This window comes from Astyanax mexicanus, chromosome 20 (genome assembly GCF_023375975.1).
Source record: "Astyanax mexicanus isolate ESR-SI-001 chromosome 20, AstMex3_surface, whole genome shotgun sequence".
Lineage (NCBI taxonomy): Eukaryota > Metazoa > Chordata > Actinopteri > Characiformes > Acestrorhamphidae > Astyanax > Astyanax mexicanus.
This window is the reverse complement of record NC_064427.1, coordinates 37,694,875-37,720,987: the sequence shown is the minus strand read 5'-3', so window position 1 is coordinate 37,720,987 and position 26,113 is coordinate 37,694,875. Positions and strand designations below refer to the sequence as shown.

At 36.7% G+C, this 26,113-nt stretch overlaps 1 protein-coding gene across 5 annotated transcripts in view; it reads left to right on the top strand.

The window, feature by feature from the left end:
- Positions 1–24,336, top strand: part of arfip2b (ADP-ribosylation factor interacting protein 2b) — a 46,913-nt gene extending 22,577 nt beyond the window's left edge. For 2 of the 5 annotated variants that reach the window (XM_049468956.1, XM_049468954.1), the window contains 6 exons: positions 5,478–5,573; positions 5,776–5,888; positions 15,142–15,363; positions 16,211–16,368; positions 18,648–18,822; positions 20,150–24,336. In XM_049468956.1, the coding sequence (XP_049324913.1) occupies positions 5,478–5,573; positions 5,776–5,888; positions 15,142–15,363; positions 16,211–16,368; positions 18,648–18,822; positions 20,150–20,305 (920 nt within the window). In that variant the 3' untranslated portion in view covers positions 20,306–24,336. Of the gene's footprint in view, positions 1–3,437; positions 3,501–5,477; positions 5,574–5,775; positions 5,889–15,141; positions 15,364–16,210; positions 16,369–18,647; positions 18,823–20,149 lie in introns of all 5 variants that reach the window. The other 3 variants (XM_049468958.1, XM_049468957.1, XM_022681443.2) reach the window with 2 other exon arrangements.
- Positions 24,337–26,113: the final 1,777 nt, after the last annotated feature.

Genomic DNA, 26,113 nt, shown 5'->3' with positions numbered 1-26,113 from the left:
TACTTGACTATTGTAAGTCGCTTTGGACAAAAGCGTCTGCCAAATGTAATAAAAAAAATAAAATAAAAATAAAAAAAATAAGACCTAAATCTACCCTTATGGTGCAATAGCAAGGTCTGTAGCTTTTTCTTGCTATTTTTGCACCATTATCAACCTCAAAGTAACTCCATACTTCATTAGTACAATTTGACAAAAAATTAGACTCGCTATCACGTTTCACTACACCACAAGTTCATTTTACGACTGATTTCTTCTTTAACCTCAGTTTGACCTCAGGAAAACAATCATGCCTGTTGATATTTACTTATATCATATATAAATTGAATAAATTTAACTGATATGACCTTGACTATCTAAGAGTGTCTAAACACAAAGACAATAGCTTTCAAGAAATCTCAGTTTTTGCTATTGCTATTTGCAGTTGTTATCAATTTTTTTTTTATTTAATTTGAATATTACAGTACTTCTTTACATTGTTTCAAAATGTCATGATTAGTAGACCAATACAGGGTTCCTGCAGGTCCTTAAAAAGTCTTAAAATGTCTTACATTAAAATCCCGGTAATTAAGGTCTTAAATTGTTTTAAATTTGTAGCTATAGGTATTAAACTTTCAGACGGTGAGTTTAATGCTGGGGGAAAAACACATGCTAACTTTAGCGGTGAGTTAGCTAACATTACGGGAAAGAACTAAGGTAAGCGGCGAGCTAGCTAACATACTAACCTTAGCATCAAGTTATCTAGCTACATTACTGAGGAGAGAACTAAGGATAGTGGAGAGCTAGCTAACATAGTAAGTTAACATTAGCAGCGAGCTAGCTAACATGCTAACAATAACAGCGGCGAGATAGCTACGTTAGAGGGGAGGGATCTAAGGTTAGGGGCAAGCTAGATAACATAAGCAGCAACAATTTTTTTTACCAAAGAAATTATGACTACGTTTTTGGGTTTTAAATTATATTTATTGCGGTCTAAAAAAGGTCTTAAAAAGCATTAAATTTGACTTTTAAAATGGTGCAAGAACCCTGCAATAGAAATGCTCAAAAATGAGGAAAATTATGAAGGATTTTTCCATTTCTTTTTTTTTTAATAAATGTCTTTATTGTATTATATACATGTTTCTCTCTTGAACAGTTCCTAGACTTTTATCTGGTCATCCTTAGAAAGGAATGTGCTTCATGCTTTCTTTTATTCCTCTGGTACACTTTAATTTACATGAGGTAAAAGGAACTGTACAGTGAGAGAACCGTTTAGAGACAATTATCTTCCCCCTCCCCCCTACACACTCGCCTGCACACACACATACGTGCGCGCACACACACACTCTCTGGAGGCTCCATTGAGTGCTTTTGCATAATTTTCAGCCTCAGTAGCTTTTCTATTGTTTTCTGCTCTTGAGTTTCCCATGGCTCACTATGTGTGAAAGTGCAGGGCAGGGGGTTCAGGGAAGTGTATTATTGTGTTGTAAAGCTTTTTCATTCTGAATTCTGAGTTTTATGTGTGTGACCTCAGTCCCCCAGATCCTGCTGTCTACTGTGCTTGGCCTAGATTATCTCATAATTAACTAGTTAAATCAAACTTGTAAATTAATTTACATTAAGCAGCACTATTATTAAGTAGATATTGGGGGTAGCTAACTAAGTTAACTTTTTTTAACCTTTATTTTTAACCTCATTTTCCATGTTGCCGAGCATTTACAGCATCAAAAGGATTAAAAACATTCAATAAGAAATTTGAAATAATAAGGAATAAAATAGTAAAAAAATAAGTAATAAAAGAAATACTAAATTTAAATCAACATTTAATATATATGAATAAAACATATATGTAAAACAGAAAATAACACATTGACACATAAAATGTAAAGAATTTATAAAATATAAAATAAATAAAAAGGCAATAGTAAAAGTAAAGAAAATAATCAGAAATGACCTAAGTAAAGCTATGTTAAGTAAACAAAACAGTAATTTAGCTTTTAGTTTTAAAGTGGTAAACACGCAGGCTACAGTCTGATATACCCGCCTCTGAACGGCCAAAGAGCTAACGCTTAGGAATGTTAGCAGGTAATGCTAACGCTGCTCCAGCAGCTCTAGCTGAGGTTAGCAGCGGGCCGATAAAACTCCCGTCTGAACAGCGAAAGAGCTAGCGCTTAGTGCCGTTAGCGGCTAATGCTAATACTGCCATAGTATTGTGACTGGTAAAATTCATACATAAGGTGCGCCGGATTAAAAGGCGCACTGATGATTTTTGGATAAATGAAAGGATTTTAAGTGCGCCTTATATTGGAAAAAAGACAGTAACTGTTTTGCTGTTATTACTAATACAGAAACAATTGTGAATCGTGGAGTTCCACAGGGTTCGATAGTAGGGCCTATAGAAATGTAGCTAAAAAACTGTAAAAGTGTAAGCTAACATGCAAGGTCAACCAGGTTAAACACTAAACACAAACAAATCTGAGGTAAAAACGTTGTATATTTCAATCATTAGTATTTTTGTGCATAACATTTTCTAAGGTCATCTGGTGTACCACCCTGAAATGCTTTGCACACCACCAGTGGTACGCTTAACACAGTTGCTCTAATAGAGGTGGGTATATCGAACTGTAGCCTGCGTGTTTACCACTTTAAAACTAAAAGCTTTTGTTTACTTAACATAGCTTTACTTGGGTCATTTCTGATTTTTTTTTACTTTTATTCTTGCCTTTTTATTTATTTAATATTTTATAAATTCTTTACATTTTATGTGTCAATTTGTTTTTTTTGTTTTTTTTTTTTTTTTTAAGAATTTTCTGTTTTACATATTTTTTATTCATATATATTAAATGTTGATTTAAATTTAGTATTTCTTTTATTTCTTATTTTTTTTACTATTTTATTCCGTATTATTTCCAATTTCTTATTGAATGTTTTTAATCCCTTTGATGCTGTAAATGCTCGGCAACATGGAAAATGGGAGTCACCCTCAATGTTTTCCCAAGTAAAAATAAAGATAAAAAAAAGTTAACTTAGTTAGCTACCCCTAATATCTACTTAATAATAGTTTTACTTAATGTCAATTAATATACAAGTTTGATTTAACTAGTTCATTATGAGAAAATATAGGTTAAGCACAGTAGACAGCAGGGTCTGGGGGACTGGCATGTTTTCTATGGCAGAGGTCCACTGGATGTTTTATATCATACTTATTCTTTTTGAGTCCCGCCAGGTTATATTTCTATCAACTGTTCACTGATATAAATATATTTGTTTCTCCTTGGATGGATATAGAAGGTAAAGCAGCTGAAACTGCTGGTGTCAGCGTTATGCCGGTCTAAAAATAGCCTTGGGAATGGAAATTGATGCTTTATCAGATTGTCCTCAGTGCAGTGCTCAGTGTAAAACTCGCAGTGGCGCCCCCTGGTGTCTGACTGAGTGAAAGCCTTCTGTCTGTCTCCTCTCAGGCCCTGCTGTTCACCTCAACACTGAGTTTCTAGGCAACAGACGCATCCCAGTGGATGGACAAGGTTACTAAGCCTACTCACACTCCTCTCTTATTTCGTCACTCTCGCTCTCACTCTCTCGCGCTCTCTCTCTCTCCTTCTCTCACACATGCTTGGTCAGCCTGGAGGTGGAGATTACTGGCAGCCTCAGCAGTTTTCATTATCTGCTTCTCTCTTTCTAAGGTCGGGGACTCTGAAGAATGAACTGATTTGCATCTCTTTATTCCTTTAGGCTCTTGGGACTCGCTTCCTCTTCACCTTTATTGACTCTTCTTTTATGTTCGCTTTCATTTTCCTAGGGGAGAAGGTTGCTTATGTTGATCTTTTGTCCTTAATGTACTGTATTGATGTGACTGTTGAATTTAATTGTATATAATACTTGCATTGTAACAGAATTATAGAATTGGTGAAAGTTATTTAGGGCAAAATCATAAAGTAGAGAATGAGTTGTAACAGGTGATATAATCTGATATAACAGAGTTAATCACATGGCATGCATCTTTTGTGTGTAAAAAGTAAAAAAAGTTATTTTGCTGATAAATCGATAGTTATTAAGTACATGACATATGTTGTAATATGTTATTCATCAAAACATTTATAGTAAATAAAAAATAAATAAAAACGTCAGGTGTGCGAAAAAATCTCTAGTGGTTCGACCAATTAGTAGGTAAGGTAATTCTAAGTTAAGTTCAGTAATGTAAGCATGCAGAAATCCTAAATATAAAGTATTTTAATGGGTTATTTAAGAAGTGCTATAGCAAAACATATTTTACTTCTTTAAAGACCCTTTTTTTTCATTAGATTTCTTTTTTTTTTTTAAGTGTTTCACCCCAAGAAAACAATTATGCTTGTTGATATTCACTTATGTCATTTATAAACTGAATAAATTTAAATGATATGACCTTGGTATATATGAGTGTCTTAAAACAAAGACAATAGCTTCCAAGAAATTTCAGTTTTTGCCATATTCTAATTATTTTATTATGTAATTTGAATATTACAGTACTTCTTTACATTGTTTCAAAATCTCATGATGAGTAGACCAATAGGAATCCTCCAAAATAAGAAAATGAAGAAGGATTTTCCTCTTTTTTTAGTAAAGTAAAGAGTTTTTGTGTGCAGTGATTTTTTTTATTTTTTTTTGAAGTAGTAAATAACTTGTGTGATTGCACAACCTGACACTTACTCTGTGGTACAATTTGAAAATTACATTTATAGCATAAAATTTAAACAAACAAATTAAACAAATATTGTTTCAGTAGATTCTAGCAAGGTTCAAAGGTGTGTGTATGTATGTATGTATGTATATAAATATATATATATATATATATATATATATATATATATATATATATATATATATATATATATACATATATATATATATATATATATATATATATATATATATATATATATATATATATATAATTTTAATAAGAATATGCAGAACACACTTCATAATAAGACTCATATTAGAAATTATTTTGAAAGCTATATCTGTCATTATTGGCCAATTAGAACTTCAGGACAGTTGTTGATTGGTGCTGGTGAGCGAATTATCCTGTTTCTATATATTTGCTGTTAGACATTCTCAATGTTTCAATGTTTAACTTGCTTCATAATTCATATTTTCATATACGTTCATGTGTTCATCTCATTCCCATCTCATCTTCCTTCTGTTTTTCTCTCTCTCTTTTTTACTTCCCTTATCCTTATCCTTACATGTCATGTTTCATTTTTTTTTTTATCCAATCCCTACGCTTGCATTCTCTTCCTCCTCTTCCTCATCCTCTGACACACACACACACACACACACACACACACACACACACACACTCTGCCAAACCCTGCCTTTCATTGCCCTTCCCTCACACTCTGAGCCATGTTACATGCTTTGCAATGTAACAATAAACTCATTCCATGCATCTTCCGATGCACGTCCTCAATCCCTTAATCAATCCCTCCTATATACCGTACCTCTGGATACGCCCCCTACAGACCTTAGAATGAAGTGCAAGGGTGTTAATGTTGCACCCAGCCAGTCCGCAGCCAGCCGGATAGCCAGCCAATCGGATGATTACCCCGGTATCCCAGGTACCCCGAAGCCCCAGAACATTCACCAATCACATTCTCATTCATTCACTCACTCGAACTCTCACCTCACCCACATACATGCTGCAGCCCACTGTTCACTGCTGCTTCTCTGCTGTGAGAATGAATGTGATGAGTAGGATTAATATGAGATTTGATGATCTGGATTGAGACCTGAGATGCCTGCCTGTCTGCGTTTGTTTAGGATCCAGCATGCACCACAGCAGCAGCTCGTCTGCGATGGCAGAGGAGGCCACAAGAGGCGTCGCAGTGGAGAAGTTTGACATGATGAAGAAATGGAGCATGAACACCTATAAGGTAGGCATTTCAGCATAATAAATGGTATATATTGATGTATGCACCAACTTGCTGTGTAGTTACCCGAGCCATCTTTGTGTGGTAATGCCCTTTTTTAATTTCTGTTAAAAGACAAGTTTATTGGTTGTGCAAGTTTATTGGGTGGCGATTGGTCATTGATCACATGGCTCCACCTCTCATTTCTACTATGCATGCTTTTACTGGACAATAATTTGATATTGAAATATATTGGTATCGAGAGAACCTGCCCAATTGCCACATTAAGTCAGTAACTATATGCCTGTGTTTTAAAATTAAATAATTTTTCAACATTTGCCACATTTCAGGCTTCAAACGTAAAGATATAAAATTTTAATTTTTTTGTGAGGAATCAACAACAAGTTGGACACAACCGTGAATGAGAACAAAATTTACTGGATATTTTAAACTTTTTGGGAAATAAAAAACTGAAAAGTGGGGCGTGCAATATTATTCAGCCCCCTTGTGTTAATACATGGGGTTTGTCTCTATTAGTTTTGCACATTGAGAGACTGAATTTTTTGCCTATTCTTCCTTATAAAGGTAGGATGGAGAGCGTTGGTTTGTGAACTGCAGTTTTCAGCTCTTTCCACAGATTCTCCATTAGATTCAGGTCTTGACTTTGACTTGGTCATTCAAACACCTGCATACGTTTATTTATTTAGCAGCTTTATGTTTTGGATCATTGTCTTGTTGGAAGATGCAGTAAATCTCCGTCCCAGTCTCAGGTCTTTTACAGACTCCAACAGGTTTTCCTCCAGAATGCTCCTGTATTTGTCTCCATCCATCCTCCCATCAATTTTAACCATCTTCTCAAATCTGTCCCTGCTGAAGAAAAGCAGGCCCAAACCATGATGCTGCCACCACCATGTTTGACAGTGGGGATTGTGGGTGTGTTCAGGGTGATGAGCTGTGTTGCTTTTACGCCAAACATAACGTTTTGCATTGTGGCCAAAAAGTTAGATTTTGGTTTCATCTGACCAGAGCACCTTATTCTACATGTTTGGTGTGTCTCCCAGGTGACTTGTGGCTTTAACTTTAAACAAGACTTTTTATGGATCTTTGAGAAATGGCTTTCTTCTTGCCACTCTTCCATAAAGGCCAGATTTGTGCAGTGTATGACTGATTGTTGTCGTATTGACAGAATTTTAAAGACTTCTCTTAATATTTGCATCTCATTTTTAAGCATTTTAAGCAGGGCTGGTATATTGTATTATTATTATTACAGAGAAACACATTCAGCTATTAATGTAAAAATGTGATTATAAATGTGATATATTTAAGTAGGCCTGGACAATAATTCGATATCGGTATTTATCGCGATAAGAAATGTTTCAATAACGGTGATATCAGTTTTGTGGTATATCGATATGTATTAGAATCACGGACAGGCGTTTTTTACTGGCGTCAGCTCGCCGCAGAGCTCAACACATTCAGCCCCCGTAGCTGGGCTACGTCAGTGCGTGATGACGTAACCACACAGTCACGTAGCCAAATAGGCTAGGCTAGGCAAGGCTACATTAAAATGGCTAGGCTCGGGTCCGCTTCGCTACGCAGCACATATGTCTCGCGCTGGAGCCAAACAGAGCCGGGACGAGCGGATCCAAGGCTAAGGTAGACTCGATTCGGTCGGCCCCGGATCCTCAAGGCCGGCCGCGGGTCCGCTCGCTCGGCCGCGGGTCCTCGAGGCCGGCCGCGGGTCCCCTCCCTTGCCGCTTTGCTGCAAATTGTGCCGGAGAGTGCAGCCGACCAGCAGCGGTAATGTTAATACATCTAATCTGTTCCACCACTTCAAGCAACTCCACTACATACAATATGTTTCTTATACTGACTGAAGCACTTTTATAGCTTATGTTGTAACTAAGTTATTCATAGTTGATAGAGCCTGTAGGTTTGTTTATTTGATGGGAAAATCTTGTTGCTTTTATGTATATAAAGGCTTCTTGTATTCTATATCCTAGTTGAAACACTTGTTTTAATCTGTTAAATTTGTTCACAAAGAATAAGAAGCTCTGCCTCTGTTGTAATTTAAAGTTATTTTTATTGGTAATAGTTATATAGGCTTATGTTTGACAGGGATGTCATGTTATTATTTTGCTATATGCAAATAATATTGAGCATTCATTTATTTTGACTACTTTTATTTCTAAAGTATTACAGTTTTTGTGAAAGGAGGTTTCAAAGTCTTAAATTAAATTTTCAGACAGTAGTAGGTACATATTTCCATTAGATAGATAGATAGATAGATAGATAGATAGATAGATAGATAGATAGATAGATAGATGTGCATATAATGAGGGTATCTGATGCCAGCAATACAAAAAGTGCAAATACACAGTTATATAATAATTTAAATTCGCAGTGCTACAGGGATTGCAGGGCTTCTTAGCAGTTTTCTGAGGCCTTCAAAGTATTTATATCAATATCGAAATTATATCGTATCGACCGAAATTTAAGGAATATATCGTGATATAAATTTTGGCCATATCGTCCAGCACTATATTTAAGTAGCCTATGACCATCTGAAAATAAAATGTGGCATCTGTGACTGTCTCCTAAAGAATTCATGTACATCAAACTATAAAAAATGGCATTGGATTGTAATAATTTTACAGGATGCTACCATCAGTTCACTGCATTTAATCTGAGCAGGAACAGCAGAACACTATAGGTTTCCATAGTCTGACAGTGTATATAAAATCCTATTATCTTCTGTTAGCTTGATTAACATCATAGTTCTGGTTCCAAACTGAGAGAAGAAACTTCCAATCCTGGAACATCTCTTGGCTAATTGACTACATGTGGCTTAAAGTTAATTAGAGAGTTTAAATTACATTGTTCACTGAACTATTCCTTTTTAATGTCACTTTTGAGGATCACAGAGACTTCTCATTCATAAATGCTTCTTCGTATTTCCCAAGAAGCTTAGCTTCACATAGTTACGTAAGTATCTCGGGAACTGCTGTACTGTTGCCAAGTTGTCTTGCCACTGCATCCTGTTAGAGCTGAGCTGTTAAACTATAAACAGTGCTTTTTTTATATTGCTGCCACAATTCCCACAAATCTGTGTTTCTGTTGAGCTCAGTGGCACAGATCAGGGAACAAGCCTGTTTGCTAAACAGTTTCCCTCAGACATGTGCTCATACGGTTGTTCTGAGTCCCAGTTGTGCGGTGTGCGTTTCATCTGCTTCAACACACTTTATTCAGTTCATCAATTAGTTAGAATCCCTGACATGTTAGAGTGCTTTGGGTTCCCCCAGAACTCCTACTCCTATTTGGCCTGCAGGGGGAGCCAAATCCAAACAGTTTAACATTACTAACTGTACATTATTGAAGGTTATTGAAACCCTTTAGAATTTTGTTTCTGCATAAAATTGACCTAAAACTTAATCAGATTTTCACATCCTGAAATCCTAAAAGTAGATAGTAGGGGTGTGACGAGACACTAATATCACGAGACGAGACACGATACTGGGTTCACGAGAACGAGACAAGATTTAAAAAATAATTTTTAAGAAAACGTCAAATGAAAAATGGCTTGAAAGCTAGTGATTATTTGACAAAATCATATAACACAAACTTAACAGACTGTTTTCTCTCACAATGATTCTATAAGAAATAGAAATAAGAATAAGAATAAAAAATAAAACTTTTCTATGTCTTCTATAGTGCAAACAATAAGTGCAAACCACAACCAGTCATATTAAGACTATGGTTTGTGGGTTTTTTTCTCCTAAATCTCCTTAAATACAGCCAAACATACAACTTAAAAAGGGGGTATGCAGCCTATGCGACGTATGGGGCGCCAAATAAAAGCCCCAAATAAATTTTAGTACGTAGTTGCACTCCTGCTGTGTTGCCAGATCCCGCTTAAAACCACACTAAACAATTTTTTTTACCACGATATATCGTGGAAATATCGTGCCACAAGATCTCGTCACACCTCTAGTAGATAGAGACTCAAATTAAAAAATATATAGACGACAGTCGATTATTCACATTCACCCACGTACAAAACACCCATCTTCATCTCCAGTCAACCCATCACTATCTCTGACTCATTCAAATTCCTAATGTATTAGGTACATTAGGTAAACGCTCAAATGGAGACAGCATTTACAATAAATCTACAAAAAAGCCAACGAAAGTTTTTACACCACCATCATTCAAAGCATACCCACCTCATCTATAATAGTCTGCTACAGAAATATGGACACTCATTCACGCAAAAAACTACAGCTTATAATAGACAAATCATAAAAATCATAGGCCACACCCACCCATCCATCCACACATTGCATCACAAACGCATCACGCAACAAGCAATAAAAATCACCTCTGACCCCTCTCACCCTGCACATCATCTGTTCACACTCATGCCTTCTGGTAGACGCTACAGGTCCCTACCAACAAAATCAGTCAAACTCAAAAACAGCTTTTTCCCAACTGCTGTACGGTCACTAGGGGTGTGCCGTATCATACGTGATAATATCGCCCAAAATGTTGAATATCGTGAACGATATTATGCCCTAAAATATCGTGCCATATCACTCATCCCTAATAATCGCATCAGAGTACTACTTTTTTGCAGTTTTTTTAGCAAAATAAAAACTCACACTGTTCTCATTTCCCAGTATATATCTATTAGAGACAGATTATATAACTTTAATCCTGGATATATGATGATATTTGGAGTGCATTACTAATATCATGACATTCTGGATCATTGACTTCTGTTACAAATCTGATAAAATTATTTTTTTTAATATCACAGTTAGCCATATCATATTGCATGCAGTAATAAAATTCTAAATATTTTTTCTAAATCAGTGTCATATCGCCAAAAGTATTGTTATCGTGAAAATACCATGAAGTATCGTGATATTATTTTAGAGAAATATCGCCCACCCCTAACGGTCACTAAACCAGGTCACTAATTGAAATTTCTGTTACACCGGATTATAAGGCGTACTATTAATAAACATGTATTTTCTGCCCTGTTTTCATACATAAGGGACACTGGATTATAAGACGCATTTTAATAGACACTATTCTAATTCAGCAGGTCTCGCCGCTGGGTGGTGCTATCTTACTAAGTTAAGTAAAGCTAAGCTAAGTAAACAAAACTATAGGAAAAAAATTACTTTATTTAAAAGTCAAACGATTGCTGGATGTAAATCCACACAGATTTCTTACCTGAAAACTGTTTATTTGGGTAAGTAAGTCACTTCTGTTTATTTATAGTAAGTTTAGATTCTAAAATTTCTCTAGCCAGAACTAAACACGGTGAGGCAGCTTTCAGACATTATGCTGCAGTTAGTTGGAATAAACTTCCAGAAGCTGTGAGATGCGCAAAACTGTAACCTCTTTTAAGAAAATGCTGAAGACACATCTGTTTAGCTGCGTTTTCTGTGTAACTTTCTCTGCCGTGCACGTTGTTATATTGATTTTTGTCCTTAACTTTTTCATTACTTGAATATTTTTTTATTATAATGTCTTGTATTTACTTTAACTTTTTTATTTTCTTTTAACATTGTTCTTAAACTATTTTCTTAAATTACAATTATTCTTTTACATGTTTTTAATTTGACTTATCTTTCTTTTAATCATGTTTGAATCATGTTTTATCCATCCTTTATTCTTAATCTATTCTTTTAATTCCATTTTTATTGTTACATGTATTTGTAATTTGACTTCTCTTTACATTTTCCAATTTGTAAAGCACTTTAAATGACTATTGTGTTTGAAAGGTGCTATATAAATAAACTTGCCTTGCCTTGCCTAGCCCTAAGTCTGGAGTATTAGCGGCAGCGCACTGAGGAACCCTCAGTAAGCCAGGGCGATATTAGCTAGTGGTTTGTCCCACGTGGCTTGTTTTAACACAGTAAACTCGCAGGTATAGTCCGATACACTCCCTGCTGAACGGCTAATACTAATGCTACTCGGCTTAGCAGCAGGCTACAGGCCGATTTTACTCACCTCTAAATGGGGAAATAGCGGTTAGCAGCTAATGCTAATGCTACTCCAGCCCCGGTGCTGGAGAACTAAACTGAAACTCCTGTATAGCTCTGTACTTCAGCGGGGAGTGGTTTACTGCTCCTAACAACCTAACTGGCAAAAAAATATGCATAAAGACACACTGGATTAAAAAGCACCATGACGATTGTTGGGAAAACTAAAGGATTTAAAGGATTTTTTTTTTTTTTTTTTTTTTTACAAAAAAAGGAATTGGCTTTCAAGTTTCTCCTAGCTGGACAACTTAACAGTTACAAAAATGGTTAGTTGCAGTTAATGCTGCACAAGGGGTTCACACAATATACCGTTAATATTGGAGAATTTTCCTTAAAAATATTTATATGACCATCTTTTACATTTTTTTTTTTTTTTTAATTTTTGTACTGATTCTCCTTATCTGCCGTACTTTTAGGGTTCAAAAGATGTCAAGCACCACTCAATAAAACCTCTCTCACATTTCCGTGATTGTGATCTTCGTGAGATTTAAAAAAAACAAACAGGATCATATATTTTTGACGAATGATTCCATATTTATATGTGATTAAAAAGCAGATATATGGGGGTTTGGTGAGATGAAATACACTTTCCTAAGAGAACTGTGGGGGCTGGTTTGGCACAGACTGGATTATGTGGAAACCGTACGTGCTAAAACATGTGTATGCTAGTTTTATTTTATCCTGAGAATTGAGTTGGTGTATTTTACTGTCTGCCTTATCTTATGGTTTTGCTCCATTTCCCATACAAGCAGTGGGTGTGGATAAATCAGAAGTGGGCAGACATAAACATGGTTGCTTACATTCCTAAGAGAATGAATCAAGCTGAACTGAAAGTTACAGTTCACACCTAGAGGTGTCCGTGGTTCAGAAACCTTGAATCTCTGTTCTTGCCATTTTTCTGTCCTTTGTTTTTTATGTTGTGTGTGAACTTTTTTGCTATAAATGGACCAGAAGAACCGCTTTAAGCTTGCAGTGGTATAGCATGCTTTGGAATACTGTGGTATGCATATTGATGGTCATACAGTGTGCATTTGCTTAATACTGGTATTGGGTAAAAATGCAAACTTGTCTGTCTAATTTTTTTGTATTTTTAGAGTCTAAAAGCATTGATTAAAATCAATCGATTAACAAAAAAAAAAGGCAGATTAAGCCACAATGAAAAAAGTATGAGGTGGAAATAAAATAGTTTAAAAGAATGTTTGTTGGAGGTGTGAGTAAGGCCTTCTTTAGTCTTTTAAAAAAGTTAATGTAAAGATTATTTACCTATTTACAGGCTCTTCTTTTACAGTGGCCTGCAAAAGTATTCATACGCCTTGGACTTTTTCACATTTTGTCACCTTACAACCAAACTTAAATGTACTTTATTGAGATTTTAAGCGATCGACCAACACAAAGAAGTGAAATAAATTTGAAGTGGAATAAAAGTTATGCATGTTTTATTTTTTTTTTAAGAATCAAATAAAAATCTGAAAAGTGTAACTGGAAAAATATTTTGCCATTTGCAGTTTGCCACAAGCCATGTAGGGGACACAGCAAATATGTGGAAGAAGGTGCTGTGGTCAAATCAGACCTGAACACACAATTCCCACAGCATGATGCTGCCGCCACCATGTTTCACAGTGGGAATGCTTCTCTTTTATTCAGCAGGGACAGGAAGAGCTGGTCAGAGTTGATAGGATGTTGGATGGAGCTACATACAGGGCAATTCTGGAAGATAACCAGTTGGAGGCTGCAAAAGACTTGAGATTCACCTTCCAGCAAGACAATGACCCTAAACATACAGCCAGAGCTACAGTGGAATAGTTAAGATCAAAGAATATTCATGTGTTAGAATGACCCAGTCAAAATCCTGACCTAAATCCCATTGAGCTTCTGTGGCAAAACATGAAAATTGCTGTTCTCAGAAGCTCTCCATCCAACCTGGCAAAGAAGATCCAATTGTGTAATAAAGATCTAGATGCGGAAAGCTGTTAGAGACATACCTGTAGATCTAAATGTAGTGAAAGGTGGTTCTATATATATTTACAGGAAGAGATATAGGTACAGTTATGTGCTGCTTTGTGTTGATCTATCACTTAAAATCTTTAAATGTGAAGAAGTTCAAAGGGTATGAATACTTTTGCAAGACACTGTAAATAATTAGTTCTTAATGGAACCAAAAAATATTTTCTATGACATTGCTCAAGGAAACAATGAGTCTACCTTGGTCTTAATGCAGTATAATTTAATCAAATCATTTCACAGAAGCTTTATGGTCCAACTGAATTACTCTTTTAATCTTTTTTTGCGAGAACGGTAGGTGGAAATTCCACACTGGGGCTGCATCACTATCAGTGAAAATAAAAAAATCTAGTCTTTGTGTTTGCTGAGATTGACACTTTTGTTAAGTTTGTATATGACTTATTTTTAATTATTTTTATTTTTAAGTCATTTGTAGGGGTGTGACAAGACACTAATATCACGAGACGAGATTTAAAAATAAAATTTTTAAGAAAACATCAAAAATGAAAAATGACAATCATAAAACGCAGACTGGTTTCTCTCACACATGGATTCTATAAGAAATAGAAATAAGAATATGTATAAAAAAAATAAAAAAATAAAACTTTTCTAGCTCTTATAAAGTGCAAACAATAAGTGCAAACCACAACCAGTCATATTAAGACTATGGTTTGTGTTTTTTTCTCCTAAATCTCTTGTAATTTAACTATTCATAACCATAACCAGTTATATTAAGACTATGCTTGAAGTGCAAACAGAGACAGAGCTAATGCATTAGTACAGCTGTCTATGAAACAGTCACGTGTAGGATTTACTTACAGTATTTATATATTGTTTCCACTGGAGCCAAAATGCAGCCAGACATACAACTTAAAAATAAGCAGAAGCATCTTCTATACAAATACCTGAATTTTCCTCTTCAGCTGCTCTCCACCACACTCTATCGCTATTGTTACTGGGTTGCCAGATCCCTCTTAAAAAATCCACACTTAACTGTTTTTTTGCTCCGCGAGACAGGCTTAAGCCTGACGAGAAATATCGTCCGTTTTAATCTCGCGAGATCTCGTCACACCCCTAGTCATTTGTGAGTAAATGCAAACAGCTAGATGCCTAATTCCACCTCCATCCAAAACCTCAAGAATATATAAACATGCCTTTACTTTTCCTAGAAATTAGGATTTTTAATTCTTTTTTGTTTCTGTTCTTTGCGGTTCCACTCACAGTGCACTAAGCAGATGATCTCGGAGCGTTTTGGACGTGGCTCGAGGACTGTGGACCTGGAGCTGGAGGCTCAGATTGAGGTCCTGCGGGACACGAAGCGGAAGTACGAGAACGTCCTGCGCCTGGCCCGTGCCCTTACCAACCACTTCTACAGCATGGTGCAGACGCAGCACGCACTGGGGGACACTTTCGCTGACCTCAGTCAGAAATCTCCAGAGCTGCGGGTGAGATCACTAATCATTAAAGGTGTAATGATTGATGATGCACAGAAGTCACAGTTGCAGTTAATTATTTATTACTGGGGGAAAGCAAAAAGGAACCCCAGAATGACCTCTGAACTTCTGATTGTAAAAATTAATTAGTAAACAGTTATTGATTGCTGTGTATAGTCTTGTATTGAGTTTATTGTGATGTGCACACTAAAAAACAAGTTTCCTCGTACAATTAAATTCTTTCTTTGCTCCTCGACAAGTATGCTGCGTAAAGATAAAAGTAGAAAATATACAATAATGAAAGAAATAAACTAATTAAATATAAATATTAAGTTGGTGTTAAATTTACATCCAGGATGGAAATATATACATGAAAACAGCAATGTGTTATGGATATTATTACATGTACATGTAAGCGTGAAGAGAGTAAGGTTAATTTTTATTTCTGAGGTAGGTTCAAGAGTCTGGTAGCAGTGGGGAAGAAGCTGTTTTTTAGCCTGGTGGTTTTGCATTTCACACTTCTGTACCTCTGTGGCCTGAAGGCAGAAGTGTGAACAGTCCATGCTGGGGGTGGGTAGAGTCTTTGAGGATGGAGGCAGCTCTCCTGAGGACTCTCTCTGGTGGTAGATGCTCTGCAGAGAGGGCAGTGGAGTTCTGATGATCTTCTCCGCAGTCTTTACCGCTCTCTGCAGGCGTGTACAGTCCGTCGCAGTAGTGTCGCCGTACCACACGGAGATACAGTTGGTCAAGAGGCTCTGAATAACACACAGCTGTAGAAGCTGTATTTGTTGTATAATGCTGTATTGCAGGGTTTGCAGTTTTACTGATGTCTTTTTCTGTGCTGCTGTTTTAACTGCAGGATGAATTTGGCTACAATGCAGAAACCCAAAAACTGCTGTGTAAGAATGGAGAGACCCTGCTGGGCGCCATCAACTTTTTCGTATCCAGCATCAACACACTCGTCAACAAAACTATGGAGGACACGCTCATGACCATCAAGATGTATGAGAACGCAAGGTAAGGAATCCGGTTGTAGGTACTAACTAAGCAAAACCGCAGGCATTTCATTTCATTTCAGCAGACAACAACAGTAATTTACTATTATCAAATCAAAAATCAAATCAAATTTATTTGTATAGCGCTTTTTACAACTGGTGTTGGCACAAAGCAGCTTTACAGAAACATGATTACAGGACAAAGAATCAGGCAAAACATTAAACATAGAAAATACATAATACAGAACCCCCAGTGAGCGCGGAGGCAAGGAAAAACTCCCTCAGAGCTGCAGGAGGAGGAAGAAACCTTGGGAGGACCAAGACTCACATTTAAGGGGGGGACCATCCTACCACTGGTCAAACAGCTTTTAAATTACAATTTAAAAAGTCTTTTATACATCCACGTGGTTTTTATATATTCAGGAGTATAATAGCGCCACTAATGGCTTGGATGTATTCTGTAGTGGAGAGTAAGATGGATGATGAGCAGCTGATCTGTGGTGGGTGGTGGATGGAGAAGAGCTGACTTCAGAAATTCCATCAGTCTGGCCGGACAGGAGACGCGAGAGCCTGAGGGTCCAACATCAGTATCGGGGGTCAGACAGGTGGGCGGTCAGTAACTCGGAGGAAGGCGGAGAGATGGAATTAGTTTTAACTGGATTTATGTAAAACAGGGAATATAAAATATTATCAGAGTGTGATCATTTTCTAATGACTCCGGCAGAGCTAAATAAAACAGCCTAACTAAAGGGAGAGAGCCAGAAGGTAACATAGACATGGAGGCACCCTGAAACACCAGCATCCACCCACTCCACCGTCCACAAACCTGAGTGACCGTGTGCAGTGGGAGAACAACAGCACCAGCATCTCAGTTTACCACAATTCCCTCTGTCCATGAACCCCTGGATCTGCAGCCTTATCTATTACTATTTTATCCTACATTGTAAATGAATACTGAAGTCATCCGGATTATAAAGGAATGCACGAGGAATCATGTAGTAACTTAAACATGTTAAACAAACCTAAACACTCTGTAAAGTATTTAGGTGCTCCTCTCTGGGGAGCTGTCAACTTGCATTTTCTGAGGCTGGTAACTCTGATGAATTTATCCTGTTTAACAGAGGTGAATCTTGGTCTCACTTTACTGGTGAGAGCCAGTTTAATCATAATGTTTGATGATCTTCATTAAACATTCAAGTACACTTGAGTATACTTTCAAACTTCTTTTTTGACTGACTTTAATTTATTTAAGTCATTTTTAATAGAGCTATTCACTGTATACCTGCAACTCTACCTCTTCACTACTTTACAACTGATGCTCTCAAACACTTTATTAAGAGGCAAGAAATTCAAGTAATTAACTCTTGACGAGTTCAGCACAGCTGTTAACTGAAAGTCATTTCAGGTGACTCGACCTCATAAAGCTGACTGGGAAAATGCCAAACTGTGCAAAACTGTTAGCTAAGCAAGAGGTTCTACTTTGGAGAATCTACAGTGTAAAACATATTCTGGTCTGACTTTAGTATTAATCTACAATGCAAATATATATATATATATATACATATATATACATATATATATATATATATATATATATATATATATATATATATATATATGTGTATGTATGTATGTATGTATATATGTATGGAAGAAAAAAAAAACACTGGATTTAAGGTATGCCACCTTAAAATCTTGACAGTTTTGTACAGGTGCCTGAACTTGAGGTTTCTCAGGGGACTGTATGTGAAAATGTTTCACACTTCTACTCAGTGATAAAACTATTGCATCTGGACTGCAGTTAAAAAATCAAGAGAACCAGAGTTTTTTTTTTTTTTTGGCTTTCTCTGTCACATGACATCACGTTCAGTAGCTCCTCCATTTCCACTCGCTGTTGTGTTTACGTGTATCTCCGTGGAAACGCGTGCCCCAAGTGTAATTACGGTGCGTAGCAGTGGACAAATAGCTGTTTTATTGAACGCGAGGAGACGAAACTCAGAGATGTGAGTCCAGACAGAACTAACTTCACCAGAGGACCGAAAAAGGGCGAAAAAAAGTAGGTAATTCAGCCTGTAATTTTCTCAGGGGACGTCTGAGGAAAACACATACATGGTTCTTCCAGACAGGAATAAAATCACAGAGGACCCCCATAAAAGAGGAAATTACTCCCAGCACCCCCTGAGAAACTAATCCTTTCCAGACAGGGCTTTAGAAAGTCAAACAGTTGAATAGGTTAAAAAGTATATAAACTGCTTTTCTCAAATACAGAATTCTTCTTTTGTCTGGTCTCCTGGTCTGTAGGTTGGAGTATGATGCTTACAGGGCTGATCTGGAGGAGCTAAATATGGGGCCCCGAGATGCTGTGACCATGGCCCGCATCGACGCCGCTCAGCAGCAGTACCAGGTCCAGAAGGACAAATACGAGAGACTTCGCAGTGACGTCACTATCAAACTCAAGTTCCTCGAGGAAAACAAGGTATTCATTCTGTCATATTAAAGGAGAACTCTGGTAAATTTGACTTTGGGTGTAGTAAAACCATGATAAAGAGTACTAACCTTTGTTGAATAGCACATCTCCGCTCTCCCACAGCTTTCCAAGATCCAGTAATTTTGTGCTTTTTGCCCAGCACTCTTTACAACGGCTGCTTAAGGCATATTTTGCCCCAATAAATCGCTTTTTACACCATTATCCAGGCTCAAATTAGCTCCAGACCTTATTGGTAGAATCCAGAGATCTCAGACATTTTAAATGAAGCATTAATAGTGCACAAGAAGCTTATTAAAAAAACACTGTTTACATTCCATAGTGCTAGCTTCAGCTCCGAGAGCCACCATCGCTGTACTGGTCACAAGCAAAGACATATATACATAGATGCTGCATAGTCTGCCTCCTTGTGTAGAAGTTGGCCACTATATTGGAGGCGTCAGCCATGCGCCCCCAGTTCATTTATTAGTATTGAGGAAGGTGTTCTACCAATGAAATGAAGTATGGAGCTACTTTGAGCCTGGACAATGGTGTAAAAAGCAATTTATCAGGGCAAAATATGCTCCGAAGTGCCCGTTGTAATGAGTGCTGGGCAAAAAGCACAAAATTACTGGATCTTAGAAAGCTGCGGGAGAATGAGGGGGGCATTCAACAAAGGTTAGTACGCTTTATCATCTTTTACTACATCAAAAGTAGAGCTGGACAATATGGCCCCTAAAAAAAAAAAAATTATCAGATTTTCGATTTAAATCGATTTTTTTCCCCTACTAAAATCTACTAAAAGTTGCTAGAAGTTGCTAAACGACGTCATCGCCTAATTTGCATAATACATGTTTTTGAAGCTGTAAAGGATTAACATAGACATAACATAGAAATGCGCACCCTCTCCGCTTTTAGACTCTTTGGCCCGTTTTTCTGCGCTAGAAATGCGCACCCTCTCCGCTGTTAGACTCTTTGGCCCGTTTTTCTGCGCTAGAAATGCGCACTCTCTCCCCTTTTAGACTCTTTGGCCCGTTTTTCTGCGCTAGAAATGCGCACCCTCTCTGCTGTTAGACTCTTTGGCCCATTTTTCTGCGCTAGAAATGCGCACCCTATCCGCTTGTAGACTCTTTGGCCCGTTTCTGACACCTAGCATTCAAACTTTGAATCTCACATTATAAAAACCTGCTTAACAGTGGGCCAACTTTCATTCTATTTCTAAAATACCTCGCAGGCCGCTCCAAAAAAGGAAACAGGCTGCAAATGGCCCGCGGGCCGTAGTTTGGACACCCCTGGTCTAAATGCTAAATGCTTGATTGTGTTTTTTTCCTTCTGGCAGGTGAAAGTGATGCACAAGCAGCTTCTCCTTTTCCACAATGCCATCTCTGCCTACTTCGCTGGGAACCAGCAGCAGTTGGAACAGACCCTCAAGCAGTTCAACATAAAGCTCAAACCGCCAGGAGACGACAAACCGTCCTGGCTGGAGGAGCAGTGAAAGTGCCCATACCTCCCCCTGGCCCCGCCCCTCTTTTTCCTATGACCGGTTTATTACCCAGACTGAGCGACCACCAGCCCCAGTCATGCAGTCTAGCCTGTACAGCAGCAGGGCAGCAGAAGGCTGACCATCCACTAGCAGCTGTGGAAGATGGGGGCTACTGCCTTTTTCATCCCAAACCTCTTCTCTTCCTCTTTATCTCCTGTTTATCTCTTCCTAAAATTGTGTTTGACCACCGTGACAATAAACACAGCTTGTATCTTCAGTCATCCCAAAGGCCGTCATGTTTTCAGTTTAAACAGTAGTCAACACAAAGTGTCCTGCAGGGAAAGCAACCTGTGGGCATCAATCAGAGCTCCTGTAGACCTTGAACCTTGCTTTTTCTCTTTCTCTTTCTCTCCTCCTCTCTGCCTCTGAGAAGAAAGCTTCTCTCCTCCAACCCTAGTGACCACACAAAGAAGAACTTTCTTTTTTCCAACAAGATTGTCCCCGCCCCCCAAAACGCAGGGTTTGTCTTGTGGAACTGGACCTGTAGATGTGGAGAAGACTTGAGCACTGCTGTTTCTGATTTTTCAAAGAATGAAAGAGTTTATAGACGGGTTCTGGGGCAAAAATAGATCTGTGTTATTTATTTTCATAAATGTCCAGCTAAAAATATTGATACACTGTATGTTTACCATATAAACATTTGTCCTTTATCAGTCTTTATCAGAGCCTGTGATCCAGAAGGGAACATTCACATCAATAGTCATCATAGTTGATCATATTGGTACAGAAACACTTGTGCGACTTGTGGTGATTTTATATCCTGAGATTCTTGACTGAACTTCATGTCAGTCTTTGAAAACAATTTTATTTGCATTGTTATTTGTGTCAGAATATTATGACCACTTCCTTGTTTCTAGACGCATTGTCCATTTTATTAGCTCTATAGACCATATTGTTGCTGCAGGGTTTGTGTTCGTCTTCCTCTAGTACTTCTATCTATCTATCACTGCTCACATGACTCTTTATCCTGTTGGCTGAATAGTTTTGGTTTATTCTCTATTGACACTGTGTTTAAAAACTCCAGCAGCACTGCTGTGTCTAATCCATTCTATAACCAGCACAACTCACACTAACACACCTGCTCTTTGGCTTTGGTGATCCTGAGGGATCCTGATTCATATAGAACAAGGTGAATGGAGGATAATAAAGTATGCAGAGAAAAAAGGAAGACAACAGTCTGTAAGTGTATAACTACAAAGTGCTCCCATATGGTCTGTAGAGCTGATAAATTGGATTTTGTCATCTCTGTATGTGAATACATACAAACTCTGTATGTAACCAATCTGAAATTAGAACCACATGCTTGTGTTGAGGTCATTCATTTCTAGAAATGTGTAAGTGTGCCCTCTTTTCTGTTCAGTAATATAGTTTAAGGAGATCCTGAACGTTGGAACAAAACGTTTTGGGTGCTCAAGTTTGGTGCCTGCGCTGTAATCTTAGCTCTTCAACAATTCATCTGAAATCCATGTTTCAAATTGTCATTGGAAGTATATTTTCTATACTGTATGTGATATGCCTTTGGATTTAGTTTTGTTATTAAGCTAGAGGCTTGAGAACCTGTTAGTTTCAAGACCAGTTAGGAATAGAAAAGACGGACAGAGAGGGGTAAACCGCAGTTTGCCAGTCTAAGGATGTTTGTGTTAGTTGTGGTAAATTTCTGTGGTATTATTACGTACTAATTTCCGTATGATGATTTTTTTTTTGGTTTGTATATTTGTTATTTTAAGTTAACAATCAAATGTTAATCAGAACTGTAGTATATAGCTGTCTTTATGATTTATTATTGTACTGTATGTGCTTTGATTAGTCCTGGCCAGTGGTTTAGACCATCGTTTATATTCTCAGACCAAAACTTGTACACTACGACGTCCTGAGAGTTTTTTTTGGTGTGGTTTTCCATTGGAATCATTGGGTTTGCCTACTACAATTCATACTGTTTTTTTGGTGTCTTTGCTTTTGGTTTTGTTGTTTTTTTTATTTACTTAAAACCAAGAGAATCTTTAGTATGAAGAATGTATGTATTTCTATTTTTACCCCCTCCCCCAAGCTAGTCCCCGAAAAGAACCCACAGAGTAAAAAAATGCACATTAACTTCCTGACTTTACGCCTACAGTCTCAGAACACTGTTGTAACTTCTAACACACTAATATGATATAATATGACTCATATTCTAATCAGTTCCTTGTTGTTTATCCATTTTATAGAAAATTTGGCAATACTTGCTAATACTGAAATTGTGACTACTGGCCGATGCGATCCAATATTTCTTCCTTAAAACCCAAAAAAAGCAGCTAAAAGCAAACTGTCATCCTCAAAATACTGAATCACTCCATGCAAAATTTGCACAGTTAGTTTAATCAACATCTTGCACCCTTCAAAATAAAAGTCCCTTATTGCTTTTTGACTTGGATTAAAATTATTATTCATGATTTAAAAAAAGAAACAAGTTCTTCCAGGATTCTTTATCAAAAAAAGACGGTGGATGCTTGAATGATTCTTTGCCTAGTTAAATGGGTCTTTACTATGGTATAAAATGTTTAATGTGCCCATTTTGAGTGTTTACAGAAGCATTAGAACGGGTTCTACTATTATTTTAAGCCTATTAAAATGCAGATATCTTGGGTACGTCATGTAGTGTTACCTTAGAGGATGATGATTTGGGAACACTCACAGCTGTACAAGTAGTGAGGTGTTATCTTGTGAGTGAGGTGTGAGTGAACACTGGCTATCGTGCTCATGGCAAGGCCCGCTAAATTATGGATGGGATATTCCATTTGCGAAGTTATGGACAGAATTTGTCTTTCCTAAATCTAAAGTGTGATGTTTGAACTGGGAATACACTACAGAAGGCATTATCACCCACAGTGGACAGTGCAGTGGATGATAAAATGATCGTGACCGGCAGTGTCTGGCTAGAATTGTCTGTGCGGACAAACAAACTGCAAAAATGACCTCCACCATATTCAAGATGACAGTCCAAACAATACTAGTCCTGTGTCCCATGACATTTAGTACGGTTCTGTTAACATAAACCCAAAATGGACATGTTATCACAGCAGTCTTGATACAGCAATACAGTGTGATCCTTTGTATTATACCTAGAAACACTCCCTGAAAATATCTTTATGGAACCAGGGCTGGTTATTTTTATGACGGGGGTCATCATTTCTGGTCCTTATCTTCAAAAACTTAAAGTATGATGGTTTTTAGACTTCTTGGGCTCAGAAAAGTCTGAAAACATTTGGTTATTTTATAGTATGGAGGTCACCAAACCATGCTGGACATCTGCCCCTTCTCCAAGGGGAGGCACAAATGATGACCCCTGTTCTGTAGCCTGCACGGTCCCAAAGAATCGTTCTTATGGCACATTTTGTCTTTAAGAGCATCAACAATGAGGGTGTAAAGGGTTTTTACTTGAGCTAAGCTATATATGGATAATGAAGGAACCTAAATGAAGCAATACCACTAAATATGTTTCTAGAGAATCTGTTGAAATTGTTGATTCTGGTATATTTTGTATGGCTTTTCCTACCATAGTTGACTGGTACCTCCATGGTGTGGATCACAGTGCTAATGTAATATGGAGTAAACAGGTTGTTTAAAGGGGATTAAAGTTCTTTTTGAATACTAACAGAGAATTCCGCCAATTCTTCAAAATACCAGCATAATAATAAATAAATAATAAAAAAAATATATATATTGAAATTTAAGAGACATTTAGCAAGGTAGAGTTGTTCACAGTGGTGGTGGAGCCTGGGATAAGTGTCACTAAGAATAGTTAGGTCATAGTTTATGAAAGTTTTGAGATATATAAATTTGAAGATATTAATTCATCATAAACCTTTATTTTCATTCATTTCATGCATTAAGGATGAGCCTTATTTTTAACACAGCCAACTATTGACAATAGGCAGGGAATAAATGAAAAAAAAGAGAATAAACAATTATTTAATAATAATCAGTATAGCTCAATTATATATTTTACAATATAAAAGTTATTGTAAGTAATAATTAAATTGTGTGACCAATTCAAAAGAGATAAAACAAAAAAATATATATAACAGGCAAAAATGGTTCAATTTTAAAATAAATTAAATAGAAATACACTTAAATTAAATAAAAAATAAAATAATAAAATTAGCTCTTAGATTCTAGTACAGGTAAAAAAACAAAAACCTGATCATTAAACTGAATACAAATAAATTATTAAAACAACTAATATTAAAAACCAATTAAATAAATCAAGTATAGAATATGAAATGTCTATTAATAAAAATAAGTGAGTAGGTTTGCTGTTGATATTGGAATTAAAGAAGAGATTACTGTAATCTGTAATGTTTTACTGTAGAGTAAAACTCCTACTGTGGCCTTTGCTCCTTTTCACCACCACTGTGAAGACATCTATGTTAAAATTTTAGACCAAACTGCTTCAAATTACTTTTTTTCCCCCAGTGATTAATGAATTATGCAGATTTTTGAAAAATAAGTGGAATTCCGGTATAAAACGACATGTTTTAAAGCCTGGATGTGAATCGTCACAATATGACTAGACAAAGGGTTTAAATGTTCCCGCAAACTTGTGTTCCTTTTTTGTCTTTTTTTATATATATATATTTTTTTTTATCCAGTTTGTATGTTGTGTGGAATAATGCGTGTGATGTTTGAGTGTGACGTGAGTGTGATCACGCAGACTGAGAGAAAAAGAGAAAAGTCTGAGAAGGAATCCTGCAATGAAGGACTGTTTTCAGTTCAGCAATATGAGCTAATGTTCTCTACAACTTGATTGAAGGTAAATTGTGGCCCAAAATTTAAAACATGACTTTTGCAATACCAATTCATGTTTTCTTTTTTTTATTTCTGCCTAAAAGTTCTGCAAAGATTTGAGGCTGAAATGAGATAAAGCTACTCCTGGATGTCTCATCTCAGACCATAGAAGACTGAGGGGTTAATGATAAGCGTACAATCGGTGTTCTGGGCTGCTGTGTGGTGTCGTAGTGTATGAATGACTTGTGTATATAACTGGAGTTCCATGATGTTTGCCTTTATTCCTAACTGACCAAACTCCCTGGAATATGGCAGTGATGTACAAGAGCCCACACCATAAAATTTGAAATATTTACAATAAACTTATTTGTCTGTGTTTTTTTTTTAAATCACATCTGAGTTGAGCACTGACTTTGTGCATTAAAAATTCATAAATTCATAAATTGCTTTAGGCCATAATGTTCAGTTATTTAAAAAAACAAAAATTTAGAGGTGCAAAACTCTTTCCATTTAATTATTTTTATTTTCTCTTTTTCCACATAATTTGAAGTGAATATGTCAGTTGTTATTTAATTTATATTAATATTTCTTGGTGAGTGGACAGAGGGAGATGCTCCAAATCATCCTTCTTACCATGACGTCCATTGAAGGTTTTTACCTTGTCCTAAATAGTTGCCTTTTTAGAAAAAAAAAATTAGTTTTCATGTAAGTTTCAATCTTAGCAAATAACAAACCACCCAATAAAGGATGTACAAAACTGAGTCAAATATTGTATAGCATCAAGAACACAATAAACTCTAATAATAACTCTGTAGTTATTTTTACAATGTGCAAATTGTCATTGTCAAATTAAAAGCATCTCTGGTTAAAAGCACCTTTAAAGAGCACTTACTCTCCTAACACCTCTAACTAACTACCTTCTACTACCAGATCAGGAGAATCTCTCACTATCTTTAATAAACTCCTGAAGACAGAGCTCTTCAAAGAGCACTTACT